The 21,692-nt window shown below is 39.1% G+C and overlaps 1 protein-coding gene across 1 annotated transcript in view; it reads left to right on the top strand.

The window, feature by feature from the left end:
• The window catches only part of LOC139587776 (potassium voltage-gated channel subfamily KQT member 1-like), a 410,234-nt gene that overhangs the window by 16,176 nt on the left and 372,366 nt on the right, over positions 1 to 21,692 (top strand). The window contains exons 3-6 of the mRNA XM_071422333.1: positions 10,879 to 11,005; positions 14,146 to 14,224; positions 15,982 to 16,078; positions 20,990 to 21,130. Of these exons, the coding sequence (XP_071278434.1) occupies positions 10,879 to 11,005; positions 14,146 to 14,224; positions 15,982 to 16,078; positions 20,990 to 21,130 (444 nt within the window). The remainder of the gene's footprint in view (positions 1 to 10,878; positions 11,006 to 14,145; positions 14,225 to 15,981; positions 16,079 to 20,989; positions 21,131 to 21,692) is intronic.

The raw sequence follows: 21,692 nt of genomic DNA, 5'->3' as shown, positions 1-21,692 counted from the left end.
TCATCTCTTCCCTCATCATGGGACCCCTGTAAATACCACCACATCAGACACATTTTTGGACAGAGAGTAACAAGATGGAGACAGATGTGTGACTCTCAGAGTGCCCACATAGCACTGCCATGCTATGAATCATGCCAAATGAATCATGAACAGTCAGTGGAACAATTCTTGGCCTCCTTGTGTCACAGCCTTACCCTGGGGATGCCTCTCTGGAGTTTTTCCTCCTGCTGTTTCCATAGTTTCCTTCCTAGAAATGGCCAGTACACAGGGTAGCTGTTCTGCTGGCTACTGTAGAGTCACTTGCCTAGAACACATTTGTCTTAAAACTTGGTTTGGTCTGAAATGAATTCACTTCAATTACAGAAGATTGTTTTTAGAGCTAATTAAATCAGTTCTTTTTCATAGAGTTGGGAGGCTTCTTGCTGCCAGGAGTTAAATGGTTGGACTCCTGCTTGGAGCACATCTTCCAACCTTTACCTGAAGGAATTTCTAGCTGGCTCTTCCTTTTGAGCCAGGAAAGTGTTCACCCCACAGAAGTGTGGAAATTGCTGTTCTCTTTAGTCCAGGGAGGATCATTACACTGATGTACTTCATACCACAGCTGACTGTTCATAAAACTAGAGTTTTATCTCCCCAAGTGCATTCTGCCTTGTCTCTGCCAAAGCATCTAGTGGATCAAGTTCAAAGTGAAATTGATTTGTTTCTCTCCTGAGTGAAGGACCCTGTGATTCTTTGTATAGCCCTCAGCAGCAAATAAATACTGGCATGTGATGTTTGTAGTATTTCCCCACTTGTGAGAAAACTGCTTTTCATTAAATGCAGGTAGATTAACAGTTGGGAAGGATCAATGTCAAAAATGTCCTGTTGCAAGTTGCTAAGGCCTGACAAGAGGGATAGGACTTGGTACTTGAAGACATGGAAATTTTTTTGTATTTTCATAGGGAGGGTGAGATGGTGTGCCAAGTACAATTTTGGGTAATATGAGTCACTGGAGTAGAGATGAGACATTGGTAACAGATGTAGCACTAGATGTGTCCTAAGACACCAGAGCCTGGTGTTTCAAAGATGTCATTATGTTCATGTTCTCAAGACATCTGGATGGTCTAAGAGAATTTCTTGTCAGGTGTGAAACCAATTCAGACAAGCTCTATGAATATACCAAGGAGGGAATGTCAGAGTGTTTGTAGCTAGAATAGAAAAAGGGGACTGAAGAAACAGTTCCTGGAACTAAGAATAAAAAAAGCCCCAAATGTTTACTCTCCTCCCATTTCCTATGCATATGTTCTCAAGTCTCTAACAATTCAAGTGAATTCTGGAGGAAAGGATGTGACTTTTAGCCCAGTGTGAAGGCCAATCTCTTGTCTTTGAGATGACTGCAAAGATTGCATAGCCACAGGTTCAGGTACAGGCTGATGCTGGGCCTCCCCTCTGCCATGGTTGTTTTATTTGATGCTCTTGCTTGGGTTCAAAGGAAATGTCTGTTATTTGTACTTACAAACAGAAGACAACAGAAGACAAATTTCCATCTGATCCTCACTGGTAAAATCAGTTTACTTCTACAATAGTAGGATTGGTGAAATTGCTTGTCTTGAACTTGAAATGTTGTTGTTTGAAGGATGTTTTTGTTCTCATGCTACCAAATATTTTGTGTGTTCCCTGTCACTCTTGGGAGAGTTCTTCCCAGCTCTGACATACTCTAATTTAATTCTTTCATGTATACACGTTGTATGAGATTTGTTAATTCCTGATTGGGTTTCTTTCCCTCTGCTGAGTATTTAGTAGCCAGCATTTGAGGGAAGTGACAGTGGCATTGGCACAATGGCTTGTATTGGTAAACACCAATAAAATGGGTAATGAAGAACACAGCTCTTTCTGAATCTTTTATACTTGCAGAGAGAAGCCTGGAGTTTCCAATACTGTTAAAAATGGATCACAATGACAGTGTGCATGCTATTGAACAATGTACAAAGCCTAAATGCATGCAGCATTGGTTTTTGTTCAGATTGTGCCTGTAGTGTGGTATGAAAATGAATCTGTAGCTTTTCCAGCCTTGCTTGGTCCTGTATCTGCACCAGAGGAAGATTTCTCACTGGTCTATCCAGCAGTACTTAGGAGATGATGCATTAAAAAGTTCTTGTGCAGTGTGTGGGGAAACAAGTGCAGTGGAACAAGGCAGAGTTGTGAATAAAGTATTTGCAACACTCAAGAGGATCCTGAGTTACAGCTGAGTTTCCTTCCCAGTTTACCCAGGTTTAGGTAGCATTTTATCCTCCCATTTTGTCTCAAGTTTTAATTCTCTAATAATACAGTTATAATTTTATCTGATTCTATGATTTTTCTGTTGAAAAAGTGTTTCTAAAAATTGCCAAGGCCTCTTGATCAGGCTTTTGCCTCTGCAGCAAGAGGCTGTAATGTTTTCTTGATGATCTAGTAGTTTGTGTGTCAGTTTTGGTTTGTAAATGGCATCTAGATCTTTCAGGATATGGAATGAAAAAATAAACTATAAAATGGGCCAGGTGTACCTCCTTTGAGGCTTAATCTGTTTTCATGGTTAGAGGTCATATATTTTTCTACCAGGAGAGGTCACCACGGTCGTTTCTAAAAGACCGATTTTTATTTTTATTTAATTGCAAAAGACCTTGCAAAAAGAGAGCTTCTTAGCTTGTGGGACAACTTGCACTAACTGTGCCAGTCTAAAAACAACAAAAAAATATTATTTTCATCATACATATGATGTTTTTACACACTGTAACAGCACAATAAACATACAATTTGTATAATGATAGTGTTACAGGAGTAAGGGAAAAGTTTTGTCTGATTCAGTATTTTGATGTCAATTACTTTTTAAATTTAAGAATACTGAGTGTATTCTTAACTTGGAGAAAATAGACTGGTTTTGCTATAAATCATCTTGATTCAACTGATGAGTCCAGGCCCTGTGGTACCTCCCTTTTGGAGACAGACTTTATGCATCTGCTTTCCTCTGGAAAAGGAAAAATGGAAGACCCAATATACAGAAGAATTTCCTTTCTTTGCTGGAAAAAGCACTGGCATCTCTCCCAGACACATGAACACCTGTAGTTCACTGCCCCAGAGGGTACACAATTCCCTCAGAGACTCTCTTTTCAGAGTCCTCACTTGTTGCCTCTATTGTCAGTCCTTACTGCCTTCTTGGTTGCTGGAAATTCTCATGTAGTGACTGCATTTAGTGTGGATTAGCACTCCCATGCTTGCAGATTCTGTTGGAGCAAAGGCTGAGATGTGAAATCAGAGGTTCTCACACCAGCTGGTGCCCAAGTTTTTTCAGGCCAGAAACTCACCTTGTGGCTGTGTTTAGGAGGAGGATCTTGTGGAAGATTTTTGGCTGCAGATGGATCCTTGTTGTTTCGTGGCTGTGCCAAAGTCACTGCTCAGGTTTGGGTTTATATGATTTTCTTCTGCATCACATGCCATGAACACACACATCTTCCTGCTCTAAATATGAGCAAGGCTGCCCAAAGTACTCAAACTTCAGAGTGCCAAATGATAATCAACTTACTTAAGCCACCTAAGGCATGTCACTGTTAAACTTCTGTGGTTCTGAACTGGACATCAGGGAGGCTTTTTCTCTTTTCTCTTTCTCTTCCTCAACTGAGGACTTCCTGTCTGCAGTGCAGGAGCTCTTCTGTTGCTTTTTGTTTGTCTCTGGTTTTGCCCCATCTCCCATCTAAGCTGTGTAGCTGTTGGATCAGCTCCAGCCTGTAGCAGAGGAGAAACAAGCCTGCAAAAAGCTTAATTGAGTAGTCTCTGTGATTTATGGTGAATGTATTCCAATAGGTTTGAGGTTGTTTTATCCATCCCATCAAAGCAGTCAGCATTAGAAAGTAAAAAAGGTGGCATTTTTACCTATTTCCTCTGTGCCAGTTTATAATTCTAAATGTGGTCTTTGCCATATTGCTTGAACACTTAGGGCCTTTCCCAGGTCTGTTTGATAAGGTGATCATTGGACAGTGCAATACATGTAGTTCACAGGTGCTCTTCCTGCTGGCCCCACCTCACTGTTTCTTACATCTGATAATGGACTTCTTACAGGGTATCCCATAATAATTCATGGCATTTTGTGGTCTTTGTGCAGTGTACATTCCCTGGGTGACAGCAGGTGTTCATGAGGTGTCCAGTCCCATAAAGGCACTGACAGCCAGACTGCCTCAGGAGAAAATACATTAATTTCTGTATACTGTGGTAGAGCCAGACCCTTGAGTGCAGAATACACATGAATAAAAAGAAACTTATGGCTCATAAGCATTTCCTGTATTCTTTTACTCCTGTAAACTTCTGAGAGAGAAAGCATGGAAGAAAATCCCTGTTTCTTTCTGAGCTTCTTGTTGGAAGATGAAAAAATAGATTGGGAATATTATATTATAACAGTACAAAGCATTATTAAAATAGAGATGAAATATTTTTCATACATAAAACATATTAGGAAAAAAAAAGCTGAGTCCACAAGTCTTTCAACACATTGTATAAGCTCATGTTGTCTGCTGAGTGATCTTGCTGAGTTGCCATTGTTTTTCTGGAATCAAATGCAACTCTCAAGCTTCTCAGTGTGAATTATAATTCAGTTATTCCTGTGGGTTATATTACCTTGTGCCTAATGCACCACAGAACACACTCAATGATTGCTGTGTGCTTTTCAAATGTCTGAAATAGAAATCCATCTGCAGTAAGTAAGGCTGATTAACAAAGCCAATTAACAAAGAGCCAACTCGTAATTCCCTTAGTCAAGTCTGACTCACTGGAGCTCAGTGGAGTTCTCCGTGCAAAGGGGTTTTAGGATGTGGCCAAGTGACCTGGGAAACATTTCTTGGGAGTGAGGGGAAGGTGGAGAGACACATGCAGGATTTTTTCAGTTCCCCTCCTCAAAATACTGACACCCTCCCAAATCAAAAGGTTAAAAACCATGGAAGTAATGATTTAAAATTCTGAAGTGCATATTCACATTGGATTGATTCCACTCCAGGAGCAAAGCTAAACCCTTCACCACCTACCAGAGGTGGTCCCTTCAGGGATGTGCTGGGGGGAGCTGGAAGGTTTCTGTGGATCTATAGAGAAATTAGAATTTTGGGCACTAACTTACTGAATCTTAATAATTCTCTATTTGATTATGTACCTTAGTGGTATCTTTCAGAATGAAGCAATTGAGTAAAGAGTTCTTGTCAAAAATAGCTGATTTTCTTTGGAGAAAAATTGTTACCTGCTTAATTAGAATGAAAAAAATAACTCTTCCTCTGTAACTCACCCATCTCACTTGAATGTGGCTGTCACGGGGGGAGCACCTTGTGCTTCCCTCAGGAGTGTACAGCTTCATTCCATGCAGGAAGCAGCAAACAGCAATAAAATGAAAAACAAGCATAGTCCTGGTAGGAAGTCAGCAAATTCAGCATATTTGTCAGGTGTGCATGGAAGTGTAGTTTTAATGAAAAGTTAAATCCACTTGTATCCAAACAACAGCCTTTGAGTGCATTGGTTTCACCTAAAAGTTGGAAGTGTGAGTAAGTTAATGGTACTATAGGACACTTAGCAGCATTTGGCATTTTTTCTTCTGTATATTGGGTATTCTATTTTCACACAGGACATCTCTCATCTTTGAAAGAGCCAGCATGATGGTAGAAAAGAAACATTCTCAGTATCAGTAGGTTTTCATGGCATTTGAGTAGCTGTTAAACTGAACAGGTCACTAAATGGACATTTTCAACTGTAAGGACTGGCAAACCTTGAAGACAGGTTATCAGATTAAATTTGGGACATAAGTACACGTGTGCAAACATTTGGACTATTAAACCTTTATGCCTCTTTCTGAGGCTTCATTGTCTGGAGCTGCCATTCCTTGATTGAATCTCCGTGAGAACACACTATTCATTTAGCCATCCCACTTCCTCCTTTTACCCCAGCACCTAAATATTCCAATAAAAAAAGTGAAGAGAGCCTTGTGTGTGCTCTCCACCTAAAACACAGCTGCAGCTGAGAAAATACCCTTCTTTTTCATGTGTGCACTTTAATCACTCCAGCGAACTTCCCTCTCCTGCTTCCCCAGTGCAGTTATCCATAACCAAACTGGGATAAATTATAAATTCCAGGCTATATATTTAATTTACACACACACACACACATGCCTGTGTAAAAGTGTTGGGTTTCTGTGTTAATGCAGGCATTTTTTAATTTGGTCATCAATGACATTCTTGGATAAAAAGTTGATGGCTTTTCCACAAGGGTTTTTTATTTGATTGATTGAATTAGATACGGGGGGAAGTTATTTGTATAAATATTTCCCTTTAAGCTTATTTTTGCATATTTTTCATTAAATTAATAGAATTAAATTTTTATTAATAGAATGAAATTATACTAAAAATAGCATAAATACAACCATGTATTATTTTATTATCAATTTGGTGGAGGGAGGGAAGATTTATACAGTGGATAAACTTCAGAAAAGTAAAAAAAAAAATTCAAAGATGAAATTAATTTAAGGGCAAGGACTATTCTAGTCCTTATGTGCATTAAGTCTTTTCCCCAGACAAGAGGGAGTAGCACGGAGTAATGGAATGCTGCTACTGACTTTAGCAGAGGTGTTAGATAGCACAGACCTAGTTTAAAATCTGTAATTAAATTCATTTGTTGGTATTCCTGTGGCAATTTGAGTTGCCACGATCAAAACAGGAAGAGACTGTGACATGTGAGTGTGAAGAATCAACTCTGATATGGGTCTCATTTTTATGAATAATGGTTTGTTCCTACTCATTATTTTTTGGTTTCGGTTTCATTAGAGGAGTTCATCCCTGGCTTTCTGTTGATGCCAAGCTGCTTTCCAGGTCTATTAAATCTGCTCAGAATCCTTCATCATGCATTTCTTCCTTGACCACTTCCAGGAAAAGGGGAAAAACACTGCTGAGAGCCAAAATCAAAAGGGTTTGTGGATTGCTTGCGAGTGTAATCCCATTTTGAAAGCCAGGGTTCTGGAAAATTGCAGAAGGCTGGAGAACGATCTCAAACTGACCCACGGATGTAAATTTCATTTGCAGATTGTTTCTGCTGATTTTGTTCTGGTTCATATTTTGTCCACAAGTTCTCACCATCATTTGTTACCATTATAGTGAGAATTAATACTTTTTTCTGACTTTACAGAAAATTGCTGGGTTTGTTTTTTTTTCCTTTTACCAGAAGGTAAATGTGAGGCAATAAATTTAAGGCTCTGAAAAGTGTTTATGTGTAGAAGAGGAAAAGGAGGGAGGTTAGGGCATTCTTTTGAAGGTGAATTTAGTGAGGTGAAGATTGATCAGCCTTGGCAGCTCTGGAAATGGATTGCTCCTATCTTGCATTAGGAGTACACACAACAAGAGTGTAAATGTCACAATCTTCCTTGTTTTTTTGAGGGACCACCTGCAGAGCTGTGATGTTTGTCCAGTTTCCATGCTTTTTTGGTCTTTGGCCTGTCTGAGGCTGCCAACAAATGTGTTAATGGCTGTGGTTTTGGTAATGTGGACACCTGTCCAGGACAAAATGAACTGTGATTAGTAATTAATGTCAAATTTGTTGAAGATGTAACTTCCTCCTTTTCCTCCTTTCTGTCAACAATTTATTTTTCCTTTCCATGGACTGTGCAACCTTGTTGACTTCATCGGGGTTTTCTGGATATAACCAAGATGGGTTCTGATAATAAAATACCCTCAGGCCAGATGTAGTTTTAATTTAGCTTTTTAAAGTGCCCTCAGAAGATAATCAGGGCAATTCTAAGAAGTTTTTGCTTCCTTGGCACTTCTCTGATTGATCCTTTCTATGCAGCTTTTCACCAAAAGGAATTGTAACATACAGGTCCATGAAAATGATTCTTGCCCTGTCATACACAGTGCTCTGCTTCCTTTAGTGGAACTTAGAGATTCCTAAGGAGAAAAACAAAATGCTAGAGTGATGATACCAACAACCTTCTAAAAATGTAGATAATTTAATAAGTGAGAGAGTATCTTGCAAGATTCCAGAAATGCAATTCTTTTCCTTTGCAGATTGTTCTTACAATTTGATTTGACTATTATACTTGAATAAATATTTCTATTTAGACTGTAGACAGGATACAAACTTAAAATTACTTATAGATGCTCTTGATAATACATACACTAAAAAATGAAACTTGGGTAGTTAATTTGCTGTGTATTTTCTTGTGCTTCTCCCTCAAAAATGGCTGTAAGCTTTCTTAGTTTTGTACTAACCCTTGGTTTATTCAGGCTGAAAGTGCCATGCAAAAAAGAGAAGACTGTGCATATTTTCTTAGTTCTCATTCCAGGCAAAACAAGGAGGCAGAAGTGAACACAGCAATGTTAACCTAACTTTGTTAAAAATCAAAATTAACATGAATTTTTGTGTATTAGTGTAGAGTTTTTTCTTATATTTTTTTTCAGCTTTGAAATATTTTAGCCTCTCTTGAGCCATAGAATGTCAGTTTTAAAATCAAGTTGGTATTGTCATTCAGTGAAAGTTGTGATTTAAGTGTGTTTTGCTTGTTGGGGGTGCTTTAGAATCCCCCAGGTGCAGATTGAGAGCACGTTCAAGTTAAAATGCAAAGATTTTCCAAAGCTGTAACTCATGCAGTAGGTGTTTGGTGACTCTGAATTACTGGGTACAGTTTGGGTTGGAAAAAATCCTAGAAGCTGTGCTTGTGTTGTGCTACCACGCTGCAACAGAGAGGAAAACAAGGAAGGGGGGAACAAAGAGAACTTCCTGGCACAGGTGGTCAAATAGGAAAGGTGTCCTCCTAGATTTGTTGTTTATGAGGGACCTGTGGGCAAAGTGATGGCTGGTGGTTGTGTCTTGGTCATGGTGACCTTGAAGGAGCCCAGTTTCAAAAGCTGGCGATAGAAGAGACTCTGTCAGCAAAATTTGGATCCTGGATGTATGGAGAGCAGTAGAGGCTGGTTAGTAAAGTCTCTTGGGAACATGCTCTTAGAGTTACTGGGGACTCTGAGTGCTGGTCACCTTCTCAAGGCCATCTCCTAAGAGCACAGGAACAGGCAATTCCAAAGGGTTGGAAGCCAAGCAAAGCTGGCCAGAAGACCATCTTGGCTGAGCGGGGATCTTCTAGGGGGGCTGGGTGACATGGGAAGATATTCTGATATTCTGTCCCCAAGGTAGGGGGAAAATTAGTGCAGCCAAAGCTCAGCTGGAGTCCAAGCAGGCCAGCACTGGGAAAGACATTAAAAGGGGCTTTTACAAATATGTTCATAGCAAAAGGGGAATCAGAAATAGCATTGGGCCATGGCTTCACCAGATTGGTCACCCCAAAATAGCCACATAGACAAAGCAGACATATAATGTCCTCTTCACTTCTGCCTTCAACGATGATGGGCCCTGGGAAGTCTGGAGTTCTGTTGGAAAACTATGACTGTTGGGGGATGATAAAATCTCAGTCCACCCTGAGTTTGTTTGAGGCTTGCTGCTACAGCTGGATGTGCATAAATCATGGGGCTTGGTGGGATTCATCCCAGGATACTGAAAGGCCTGGCAGATGTCATTGTGGGACCTCACTCAATTTTTTTTTTTCAGTGGTTTTGAGAGTCTGGAGAGGTCCTAGTAAACTGAAAGCTAGCAAATATTGTCCCTGTTTTCAAGGGCAAGAAGGAAGTGCCTGGTGATTTCAGACCTGTCAGTCTCATTGCAGTGCCTGGTAAAATTATGGAGAAAGTTGTCTTGGGAGTTATTGAAAAACACTCAAGAGACAACACAGTCATTGGTTACAGCCAGCACAAGTTCATGGGGGAAAGTCCTGCTTGAACAACTCAAATCTTTCCATAGTTGACTAAGGAGAGTCAGAAAATGTGGTTTTTTTTTTTTTTTTTGTTTTTTGTTTTTTTTTTTTTTTTTTTTTTTTTATTTCAGCAAAACTTTTGCTCCTGACACTGAATCCTTGTGGATAAATGCTCAGGCACACAGCTCAACAAGCCCATGGTACCCTGGATGAGCAGTTGGCTCAAAGAGTTGCAGCAAGCAGGGTCACACCAGCCTGGCACTCAGTCACTGGGGGGGACCCCAGGGCTCAACTTTGCAGCCAGTATACTCTCCAGTATGTTTTTTAAGTGGTCAAGACTCAGAAATCAAATGCACATTAAGTTAGTTTGACAGCTGTACTGGATTGGGGAAGAGCTGTGAGCTCCTCCAGGGTACAGAGGCCTCACAGAAAGATCTGGATAGACCAGAGAGCTGGGCAATCACCAACTGTATGGAAATGCACAAAAGCAAGAGCTTTACTGTCCCCCTGAGATGAGCCTGTCTGGTTATACCTACAAGCTGTGGGACAAGAGGCTGGAGAGCAGCCCTGCACAGAGAGATCTGGGGGTTTTGATGCAAGTTCAATGTCGGTCACCAGTGTGCCCTGGCAGCCAGAGGGGTCACCTGTGTCCTGGGGTGCACAGGGATGGAGGGAGGGGATTGCCCCACCCTGCTCTGCGCTGGTGCAGCCCCACCTGGAGTCCTGGGGGCAGTTTTGGTGTCTCAATAGAAGAAGGACATCAGAACATGAGAGCGTGTCCAGAGGAGGGCAACCCAGGTGGGGAAGGAAGTGTCAAAACAAAAGAAGAATAATGTTGTGGTTTTCCCTATGATATACTGATGGAATGGAGCTTAAACCATCTGTTTATTCATGCAAATCACATTCAGGAACTGATTATCTCTCCCTTTTATTTACTGCCTGGCATATACATGCAAAAAGTCAACAGATCAGGCTAAATCATTTTTATTGCATCATCTATCTCAACAAGCTCATTTGTATTAGTCCTGGGAATAAATTAGATGTGCAAGTTGTACTTATAATGAAAAAACTCCACTCTGATCTCTTCCCCCTTTTCTCTGTGTTAGGAAATAGTTCTGGTGGTGTTTTTTGGTGCTGAGTACCTGGTCCGGCTGTGGTCTGCAGGCTGCAGGAGTAAATATGTTGGCTTCCAGGGGAGAATCCGGTTTGCCAGGAAGCCAATATCCATCATTGGTAAGTTTTCAACTCTTTTGCAACCCTCCTGCTTGTTGTAAATAAAAATGTCCATGTCTGCAGGGGCCTTGTTGCAGTTCTGAGCTACGTCTACCCCTCAAGCATTTATCGGCTTTGTGATTTCTCTCCTTTTGGGTTGCTAGAACACTTAAAATATATCTAAGGCCGACATCAACCTTAGAAAGGCAGGACTGTAAAGTGAAAAAAATGACTAAACCTTGGGTAATTTCAGGAAACTGGCAAGATTTTGAACACAAAATCCTTCCTTGGGTACAAACAAATTCTTCATCTTCTTCTGGAGCTGGTCTGTTTTTGTGATGTAACCATGAGGCCCGTAAGGAATTGGTTTTACTCCTAATGTGTTTTTGATTTTCCTCTCAATTAATAAGTGTTTCTTAGGTTGGTATATTAGAGAAAGTGATAGTTTCACTGAACTGTGATTTCAAGGGGTTCTCTCTGCTGGTATTTTGGTACTATCACAGCAAATATTCATGTTTGGTTTGGAGCCCCTGGGGAAGACACGGTGGGTTTTGTTAAGAAAAGCTAAGAATGGCTATAGCTGGTTGTGCACTCAGTGTCAGTGCTTCATTTAACCTTTGAAATTCCCCTAAGGATAGAATAGATTGGAAATCAAGATTTGCTTTTCCACATCAAATGCATCTGGAATAATGTCTGCACTGACAGAACAAGATAAACTTGGGAAATACCTTTGCTGGGAATGATAGAATCCTACTGACTCAGCCTATTACTTTCAAATCAATGAATAAAATACAAACACTGGAAAAAAATTCAAGGATTAGAACAGAATGTAAAACATTTGTTTTATTTCTTCATTAATATGAAAGTCTTTATTTTAAATTTAGAAAAAAAAAATCCACTAAAATTTCTTTGACAGCAGGGAGATTTCTTTTATGGGATTTTGTTCCTGCTAAAATTTGGATTAGTTCTTAGCAAGTTCAACATGGAAAATCCCAGGCTGAGGCAGAAGGAATGTTCTGGGACACACAGGCTCAGTAAAAAGATGGGAGGTGGATTATGATGCAAAGGTATGGGAGAGGAACATTTAAAGAGATTGAAGGGAAATCAGCAGGGGCTGGAAGTATGTGGTATTGAAAAGTGTCAGAGAAAGGGCAGGATATGCTGAAGGTCTAGGCTGTAAAATAAGGCTGTTTGGACCAATAAATTAGGATTAATAAGGGAAATCTAAGCACTGGAAACTGGAATGAAAACTAGAAACAGAGGAGAAGCAGAAATAGAAGAACATGTTTGGAGAAAAAGAAATAAAAAGAAATATCTCTAGCAGGAAGAACACTTTCAGAAAAGAAGAAAGTGCAAATGAAAAAATCTCTTTTACTCTCACTACTTGGTTGAACTCCTTTTCTAAACATCAGACTTTTTCACCTTTCACTCCATCTCTGTCTTCAGGTGGAGATGTGTATGTCTGACAATTTAGTAAAGACATGATGCATCATTTGCTAAAGGGCAAAGATCTGTGTTATGATGTGATGGGAAGAAGACCCACCCTAAATTCCAGTGTTTACAAACATGCGTTCACACACATACATGATAAAGGAACAGCATAAAAGAGTTTGCAGTCAGGCATTGAAAAGCTAAGATTAATCCCAAATAGAAGCTCTTTCTGTAGCCTCATCCCTCTCTTTATTCATTTTCATTTTCATTTTCATTTTCATTTTCATTTTCACTTTCATACATGCACAATTAGTGGAGTACAGTATTTAAACTGACTGTGTGCTTTCCCTTGAGGAGGAATCCAGGTTTTACAGCAAAAATCAGACTGGAAATTAATTCCACTCAGAGAGTGAAGGATGCTGTTGGTTATAGAACTTCTGCAGTATTTGTTGCAGCAACTACATGGTTGTAAATGAGGCAGGAGAATGTTTAAAAGGAGAGGGAAAAAAAAACTTAACCTTGCTGAAGGAAACTGTTGTTGCTGCTCAGGTTGGATCCCATCCTGCCTCTTGCCCAGGCATCCCATGGAAAGTTGGTTAAAATCAGTTTTCACAAGTGGGCCTCATTTTCTGGATGTCCAAAGGAAGACTTTGAAGTTGGGTTGCAGAGGTTCTGAGCCCTCACAGCTGCAAGTGAAGTCAGCAGGGCTGGAGTTTTGAAGTGCTCTATAATGTTAAGTGCTCTGAAGAATAAAGTGCTGCCTGTTTCAAACTGGCAAAGGAAGGTTTACCAACATTTTTCCTTGTTCTGCCTCCATTTGCTACCTGTTTATAATACTATCCTTTAGTTTTTGGTTAGAATTTGAAAGGAGAGCATTTAGATGCTCTAAAGAGGTTCACCACAGAAATGCCTGTAAGGAAATAAAAAAAAAAATCTTCTCAGAATAATGTTCCAACAAGGTTCAATAATTAAAAGAAATGGACATGCTCACTGAACTGGGATGAGGGAAAATAAGGGATGTTGTCTCAATTGTAAACTCAGTCCATCATTTGCTTTGTATAAAGCTGGAACTGTGTAAACTGCAGAGTTGTGGAAACAAAACAAAACAAAACAAGAACTCTGGAAACAATTATTTTTTCATACAAATAAAGACAGTATCACAAAGTAAACTAACAATTTTGATTTGTTTTAGCCAGCCTTTCTTCTGACAGTTCCATTAGGTTTGAAAGCTTGGCTTCACAGCTTTGATACAGCTTTCAAACCAAGTGTATGTGTGTATGTATGCATGATACTTCACTGCATGGATTTCATTATTGTGTGCTGAAAACCCTTGCATTTCCTCTTGGATCAGAAGCCTTGAGCCAAAGTATGGGTTCATTTCTAGGGTGCACAAATGCCTTTGCATTTTCTGTGGCAAGCAGCCTAATCCATCAGGTTCTTTGAAAGGTCTGTTACCGAATTCATCCTGGAAGAAACTGTAGCCACTGGGGTTTTGATGTGAAACTATCACATAGACTTAACATGCCCACCAAATTTCAGCTAACAATTTCTTTTTTTGAAGTGCTTTTCTTAGTCTGTATTTGCTGTGGTTTTTTCAGTGCTGAGACCAAAAAAAAAAAACAACCCAAAAAAACAAAGAAAAAAACAACAACAAAGAAAAAACCAAACCAAAAAACCAAAATAATGCATTCTTTCTTCTTTTGTTTGTTTGTTTGTTTGTTTTTTAACAGACCTGATTGTGGTAGTAGCCTCAATTATTGTTCTGAGCATAGGATCTAATGGGCAGGTGTTTGCCACCTCTGCAATAAGGTAGGTTCTGCTGTCACTGCAGCTCTTCACTACCACAGAGGTTGTTAGGTGTGTATGTGATTTGCCTAATTCCCAATTTAACTGCATGTCTGATTTTCCTAACACAGGGAAAGTTACTCCATTGAAGCACTGGGGGACTGGGTGCTGTTGTGCTTGGTGACTGGTTGGGAAACGAGTGCAGGAACAAGGCAAATGAAAAATGGTGGGAATGCTGAAGCCAAGTGGAAAAAATGAAACATTGTGTCCTATTTAAAACATCAAACAACTGTCTCTCTGAGACAGTTACAGAGAATTACAGATCATGGGTTTATTTAAGAAGTAATCCAGACAGTGCTTAACTGGGTGCTTTTTGAGTATGAGTAATTACTTTGTTTAAAGAGTAATTATGCTTTGGTGGATTTGTTTGGCATGAGTAACTCACACTGTACATGGAGCAGAAACATTTGATGTACACAGTGTTTGTTCAGCTTGCATCAAGTACTGCAGGCTTGTTTTGGGAGGTGAAGTGAGTAAACAGAAGAATGATAAGCAGTAGGTGTACTTCCTACTCCTAACCTGACTTCCAAGATGTGCTGCGTATTTTGTCACAAACCTCTGCTTCCCAGTGCAGTGGAATAACTGGGAAGTGGGAATGTCCAGTACTGTCTAAACTGTCCAGATGTGTATGCAAACACTGGGGAGAACTATGTGTACAGAATGGTTTTTAAGGTAATTCTTACTGCAGAACATTCATCCTTACCTGATGGTAAAGACTCCACCCACGCAGCAGGAATATCAGCTCCTATAGGAAAAGAGGAAGGTGCATGAGGAAATTCCAAGGGTTGGGGTTTTAAAATTTAACTAGAAGCATAGGAAGGACTCAGTGAAGCCTTTCCCAGTGCTGAGTCCAGAGTCACTGTCCTACACCTCAGAATGCTCTCTGAACCTTAACTCACATCCCTGCAGTGTTTTCATTGCTCCACTGAAAAGCCAGCAGGGTCAGGCAAGTATGAATTAAAAATAAAAACCTACATCCACAAAAAAATCTTGAAGATCACTAAAAAGAGCCAAAAATACTTTTAGTGAATAATTTTCAGGTACATGAATTCAGTGTTCATCCTTTCCTGCTTTCCACTGGTTTGTTTCAGTGATAAGACAGTAAGATGACAAACAAAATTCATTGTCAAAAGAGCAACTAAATGAAATATTTCCATGGAATAAAATTGTGCTAAAGAACCATATTGATAATTACTTTTATTTAGTTGAAAATATTTGGAGATTATGATTGATATAGTTATTCTCCTAAAACACATAGGACACTATCTATTTCCATTGATATCAGAGATATTTCAGTAACTCACACAACAAGGATTTCAGTAATGCCGTGTTTGATTCATATTCTCCTTTTGGCAAATAGAGAAAAAGGTTTGCTTACATTTATGTTAGCAAAGCTTGAAGTTTTCCTTGGAAAGGAGGTATTTAAAGTTTGGAATTATAGAAATTATATCAGGTTTTCCCTAACTTGGTTTGTTTTCCCATTGAATAATTGTTTTCGCAGTCAATATTTCTGAAGAAATTTGACTATAATGAAATGTGATCTAAACACAGAGATGCCTCAAGCCTGAGATGCCAGCCCAGGCAGGGGCAGTGCTATCACAGTTCTTGAACACAGCAGTCTGTTAGTGGACATAACCAGTTGTGGGTGGATAAGGCAGTATTGTCCTCAAGCATTTTTATGTGCTTATTGCATTTATTTTAAAGCTTTACTTTCCTTACAGGGGGATTCGCTTTCTCCAGATCCTTCGGATGCTCCACGTTGACCGCCAGGGAGGCACCTGGAGACTCCTGGGGTCAGTGGTCTTCATCCATCGACAGGTACCCAGCCTTTAAACATCTCCTAAAATTCATTGTCTTCAGTGAATTCTCTCTGTGGGCTTCCAATAATGGTCTGGTGTCCACTAAGGAAGGTGGGAGCCTCTCTTGAAATGGAAAATGTAAACCCCATCCCTTCTGAATTATTGTAATTTTGAAATTAAGGGGCTCTCAGGCAAAGATATGGGAATGGGAATAACAGTTCTTTATTAGGAAAATTAAAATACAAATTCAATAGTACAAACAACGAAAAAAAACCCACTGAGAGAGCCAGAATACAACCTGACACCCTATGGGCCAGGGTGTTGGTAGCAGTCCCATTAAATGGTGGCTGCAGCCCTCCTGGAGTGCCAGCTGTGGTTCTGTTGGAGCAGGGATTCTGTAGAAGGGTGGAGTTTTCCTCTGAAGGTCCTGTGGTGGTGTAGATGGGCCTGGTCTTCTGCTCCTCTTGGAACCAGTGGGAAAAAGGCTCCTGTCATGTTCCAAATGTCAGACTATATCCAGGTAAGAATGCTTGGCTCCTCCCCCTGGGTGGAGCATCCCACACCAGGATGATGTAATTTTATCAGTCATGCAGTGACACTCCTTTTATAATGGGAAGCTACTTTTGCTATTCAGGGCGGTGGCTAACAGGGTATAAACACCAGTGTTTGGGTTTATTAATTAACTATTGTACTCTTTGATGTTATTCCCCAATATAATTTCTTAAATGCAGTTTTGTGGGCTGCCTTTCATATTGCAAGTACTCTCCACTTTCTCTGCAGAAGATGAATTCCTAGCTTGGTTTTCCGGGGGAAAACCAAACACTAATAGGAAAGCCTTGCTAGAAGAAGTCAATTATTTAAATATTTCTGTTGTGTTTACCTTGAATACAAAGTTTTCTAATTCATTCTGTAAATTTAAAAGAATGAACTATGTTATGATGCTATGTAAGAAAAGTTATTTTTCAAGGTTGTGGTCACAGAGGCAAACCTGGCTGTTAATAGATGCATGTCTGCTAAAGCTTTGAAACAATTTTTCTGTATGAAAGCTCATTAAGCAGGACGAGTTTAAAAATTTTTCTGCAGATTTAAAAATATTTCTAATTGAAGGCTTCTTTTTGAGTCTTCATGGAATCTCTTGATGATTAGCTTTATCATATAATGGAAAATTATATAATTAGCCTTGAAGTCTTGCATCTCATGCCACTCTGTGGAGGGCTAACACTCTGCTATTAATCTCCACATCCCACTTGTTAGGGTGGTTAACTTGTTTTTATGAGTGTAGATTTGTTCTCCACATACTGACAAACAGTTACAAATTTCCATGCAGACTTTTTTTAATTTTTTATTTGGAAAACTGTTTTTCTGGGACAGAGAATGTGCTGCACTTAATCCAAAAAATAATTTAATACTAAAAGTAAATTTTCTTTCTTTTATTTTTTTCCCCCAGTACAGTAGGAACTTTTATGTCACGATGGCTGTGCAGAAGTGATGCACACCAAAGTGCTGTGGGATAAAGCCTCCTTTTATACTGTACAACAGGATGACTTTTAATGCTCCAAGTCTGTGTGGTCTCTATTTATTATGCTTGCATTGCCTGGGTATCTTGCTCGGGCAGAGCTGATATCCAAATAACTTGATATCCAAAAAAATGTTTGGGAACATTTTTTTCCTGTGGGTGTTCAGAGTTTTAGTCAAGAATCAGGAAGTACTCTCTCCAAAATACAACACTTAAATCTTATGTGTCACAAGCATAAGAAAGTTCAATGGTTTAAAAGGGGAAAAAAAAATTCTTGGAAAATAAATGTATGAGTAAACGCACCTGAAGTTCTGCTTATCCAAAGAAGTGATTATGGTGATAAATAAAACTCCACAGATCTGTAGGACTTATCCAAGCAGATCACCCACTAACACATTAAGAAAAAAAAATACCAAGCACACAGTTCTGTATTGACATTGGACAAGTGTAGCTGAAACCCTAACACGGTACCAAACGGAAGGAAAAATGGAACCTTTATTCCTGTCCAGCCTCTGAAAGAAATTTTTGTTTAAAAATAAAAAAAAAAAAAAACAACAAAAAAACCAAGACCAAAACAAAAACACCTCAGCTGCTTTTTCTTCACAGGCGGAGTACAAAGTCCTCATCTATTTTTGGTTTTTTTTGCATTTGATACTCTTTCAGAAACATGGGCCCCTAAACCCTTAGGCAATGTGAGAAAATGAATCCACATCTCGGTGCCCTGTGAAAATAGCAAGCACTTGTACCTCCCTGGGCCCTGAAGAGCTTAGTAAAGTTGTCACCAACCATTTCCATGTGTTTTGGAATTTTACATATAGCTCAATTAGCTCACTCAGGCCTGGTTTGGCTAGGATGCTCTTCTATTTTCAGCAGGTTGAGCTTATATACCAGCATTTCTTGCCAAAGGCAACAAAACGTGGGTCAATATCACGTGTGGTGGTGGAAAGCCATGGAGAAACCGTGCAGCTTGCTGAAAAGCCAAGTTAGCCACTCAACCTCCAGCTTGTGAGCCTCTAGGTTGGTTTTACTCCTTCCTCACCTTGCTTTGTGAGGTCTTCCACTGCTCTCAGGACAGGAGGGATTCTCATATTTTTTCCAAGTGTTGAACTTTGTATTGTGTGGTCCTTATTTTAACTGAAAATGGAGATATAGCTGAGTTTAAAAAATGTGCAGACTCAACTCTCTCAGTATTCAAATCTACCTTTGTGTGTTTCTTGTTCTTACTGTTTCCTGTGTGTGTGAATCTGAAAGTCCCTGCTGCAAAGAGCCATTTGCTTTAGGCAGCACTCTTTATTCTTAAGCTCTTAGCTAATAAAACCCACATAAATATGTAGTTTTAAGGCCTAATGCCTGCAGAATACCCTTTCTTTTGGGATCATGTCTCATGAAGCATTACTTAAAAAGCTTCTGACTCTCCCTTAAATGAAGTATGCATGATATTGCTGCCATTGTTCTTAATAATTAAAGAGTCTCTCTATACATGTGGAACATGGATTGGTGACATTTAGAGTAAGTCCAAGGCAGTTGCATTTTCATCTGGCCTTCATTTAAAAAGAATCTGTCTTCAGATGAATAGTACTGGAGCTGAGAGGTGCCAGTGGTGAAATAAACTCAGTAGTTCTGTTGATATTTCAGCCACTTTGAAAGGATTTCATAAGACTCTGCTGTTGTCCTGCCTGCTTCCCAAAAAGCCAGCACTTAAACCAGAATTATTCCAATTATCATCTACAGTCAATTGTGTATAACAGAAGGAGCTTTAAAAAGCAAGTAATATCTACAAGTACACAGTGCTCCATTTTCAGGAGATAAAGGTGAGAAAATAAAGGTGACCAGCAGAGAAACTACTGAAACCCCAGGGTTTATTTCATTTTTCAGCTGCCTTGTTTAGCAAACAGGCCTGCAAAAAGTCAAGGCTTAAATTAAAAGACTTGGCCATGAGCAAGATGAAACACTATCAAAATTCATTATTTAGGTTTTCATTATATGATTAGAGAAAAAGCAACCTTTTTTTTTTTTTTTGTGCCAAGACTACTTAAAGGTTTTCTGAACCCAGATTTTAATTAGTGCTGTAGGAGAAGGAAGAGTATTTCTATTTCCTGCTACTGAATGTTGGTACTTGATACGAGGGCTACCTTTGCCCAGAAAGTTCTAACAGGGAAATGAAAACAAAGAAAGAAAAAAGAAAATCTGAGGGAAATTTGATGATAAAATGCAACCTTCCCTTACTAACAGTTTAAGAAACATGGGTAGAATATTACAGAAAACCTGTGAAAACCTGACATACTTTAAAAGTAGGGGCAATCCTTCCTAGTCAGGTTTTAATTTTAAATGTATGATATAGCAGTATTTTAATTCCCTTATTGGCTGAGACCCAAGGAGAGAGAAATGACTGTCAAGAACTTAAGATGCCACTGAAGATGTAGCACAACATTGTTTCCTGATAAAGATGGCCAAATTTGTGCAAAGAAAATAAAGGAATGATGCATCTAAGCTTCATGTAATTAGAAAGAGCTGTTTTCCCTTATAACTAGGTATTATAGTTATAATACCTAGTTATATAGGTATATATAACTAGGTTGGATTGGATTGGATTTTCCTGAGGGACAGGTGGATATCTCGTTTAGCACTGCTTTTAAAAGCTTTATGTGGTTTTGCATCTGTGACACCACACATTTTGGCTTGTTTAAGTGCACAAGCACTTTATTTTTTTTTCCTGAAGATTGTGAGAATCCTGTATCTAAGTCACAGCAGGTCTGACACAATTTTCCTGCCCAAAAATCTTTAGAGAAAATGGTATATTCACAAGTACTGTGATATGCCCTCACAGAAGTCTGCCCTAGCCTTGTTCTTCATGAAAACATGACATTTACCTAGCATATTTTATCTTCAGATTTTATTTTAACATGAAAGTGTTGAGCATCACTATCCAGTCTTCAGCAGTGTAAACATCAGATACCTGGGTTCACTGCTCAGGTATGGCCATAATCACAAGACATGGCTGCTCTTTCTCTGTGTGCTCTTCAGAAAGGGCATTTCTAAAGCTGCTTTGCTACTTTGAAAATGTTTAGACAGTTAGTATTCTGAGTAGACAGTTAAATTGAATAATTCCCATTCCATAATTAGGAGAGATATCCCACTCTACATTTAGCTGCCTCAAGGATCAAGCCCATAATGATGGATTTTTGAACTATTGAGCCTGGTATGAATATAATCCAAGTCAATGTTTTAGCTGTTTTCCTGGAGGCAAATGTCAAACCTGAAGTATAACATATCAGTTTTTCTACTGTGATGCAAAAACCCACAGATATTTGCAACATTTTACAATGATAGAGTATTTATATACACACACACATATATATATATATGTATATAGGATGAAAACATCATATACTTGTTTGTTTTCTCTTTTCATAGGAACTTATAACCACGCTGTACATTGGATTCTTGGGATTAATTTTTTCATCCTACTTTGTTTATCTTGCTGAGAAGGATGCAGTTGATGAGGATGGAAAGACAGGTTTCTCCAGCTATGCTGATGCCCTTTGGTGGGGTGTGGTAAGTCCTCACCAACAAAATGTGTGTGCAAACAGGGCCCAAGGATTTCTGTTCAATTTGTGATCTCTTCAGAAAAACCTGGCTTTTTTTTTTTTTACAGAATGTATTTCTGTAGGGAAGCTTTACAACCTCCTCAGAGGGATACAAGCAAGAATATAAGAAATACAATTAAATTTTTGGAGTATTAAATTTTATTGGGAAAACAGTTTAGCAAGTTCTTAGCAGAGGACACCAAATTCTTACAGATATGAAAAGTAAAAAACAACTCAAAAAGCAAACACATCTCAAAAAAAGTAAACAATCTCCTTCAAACCCTGTATCACTTCCTTTAAGCTCTACTTAGTTATCTCAAAAGGTGCATAATTTCAAAACCTATTCTATATATGAAAGTTGGGTTAATGACCCTATTTTTTTTTTAATCATTTTGTGTAAAACTCACTCTCTCAGTAATAATTCAAACCTTGATGCAGGTTATAGGTTCCTATTTTTTAGTTTTTATCTTTAACTTATATGGGGGGATAGAATATAAGAGAATAGAGATGGTGCAGAAGGCAATCTCACC

This window comes from Agelaius tricolor, unplaced genomic scaffold, assembly GCF_023055355.1.
Source record: "Agelaius tricolor isolate 1412-34295 unplaced genomic scaffold, bAgeTri1.0.p SCAF_3, whole genome shotgun sequence".
Lineage (NCBI taxonomy): Eukaryota > Metazoa > Chordata > Aves > Passeriformes > Icteridae > Agelaius > Agelaius tricolor.
Note: the sequence above shows the minus strand (reverse complement) of the source record. Positions and strands in the feature narration are given on the sequence as shown.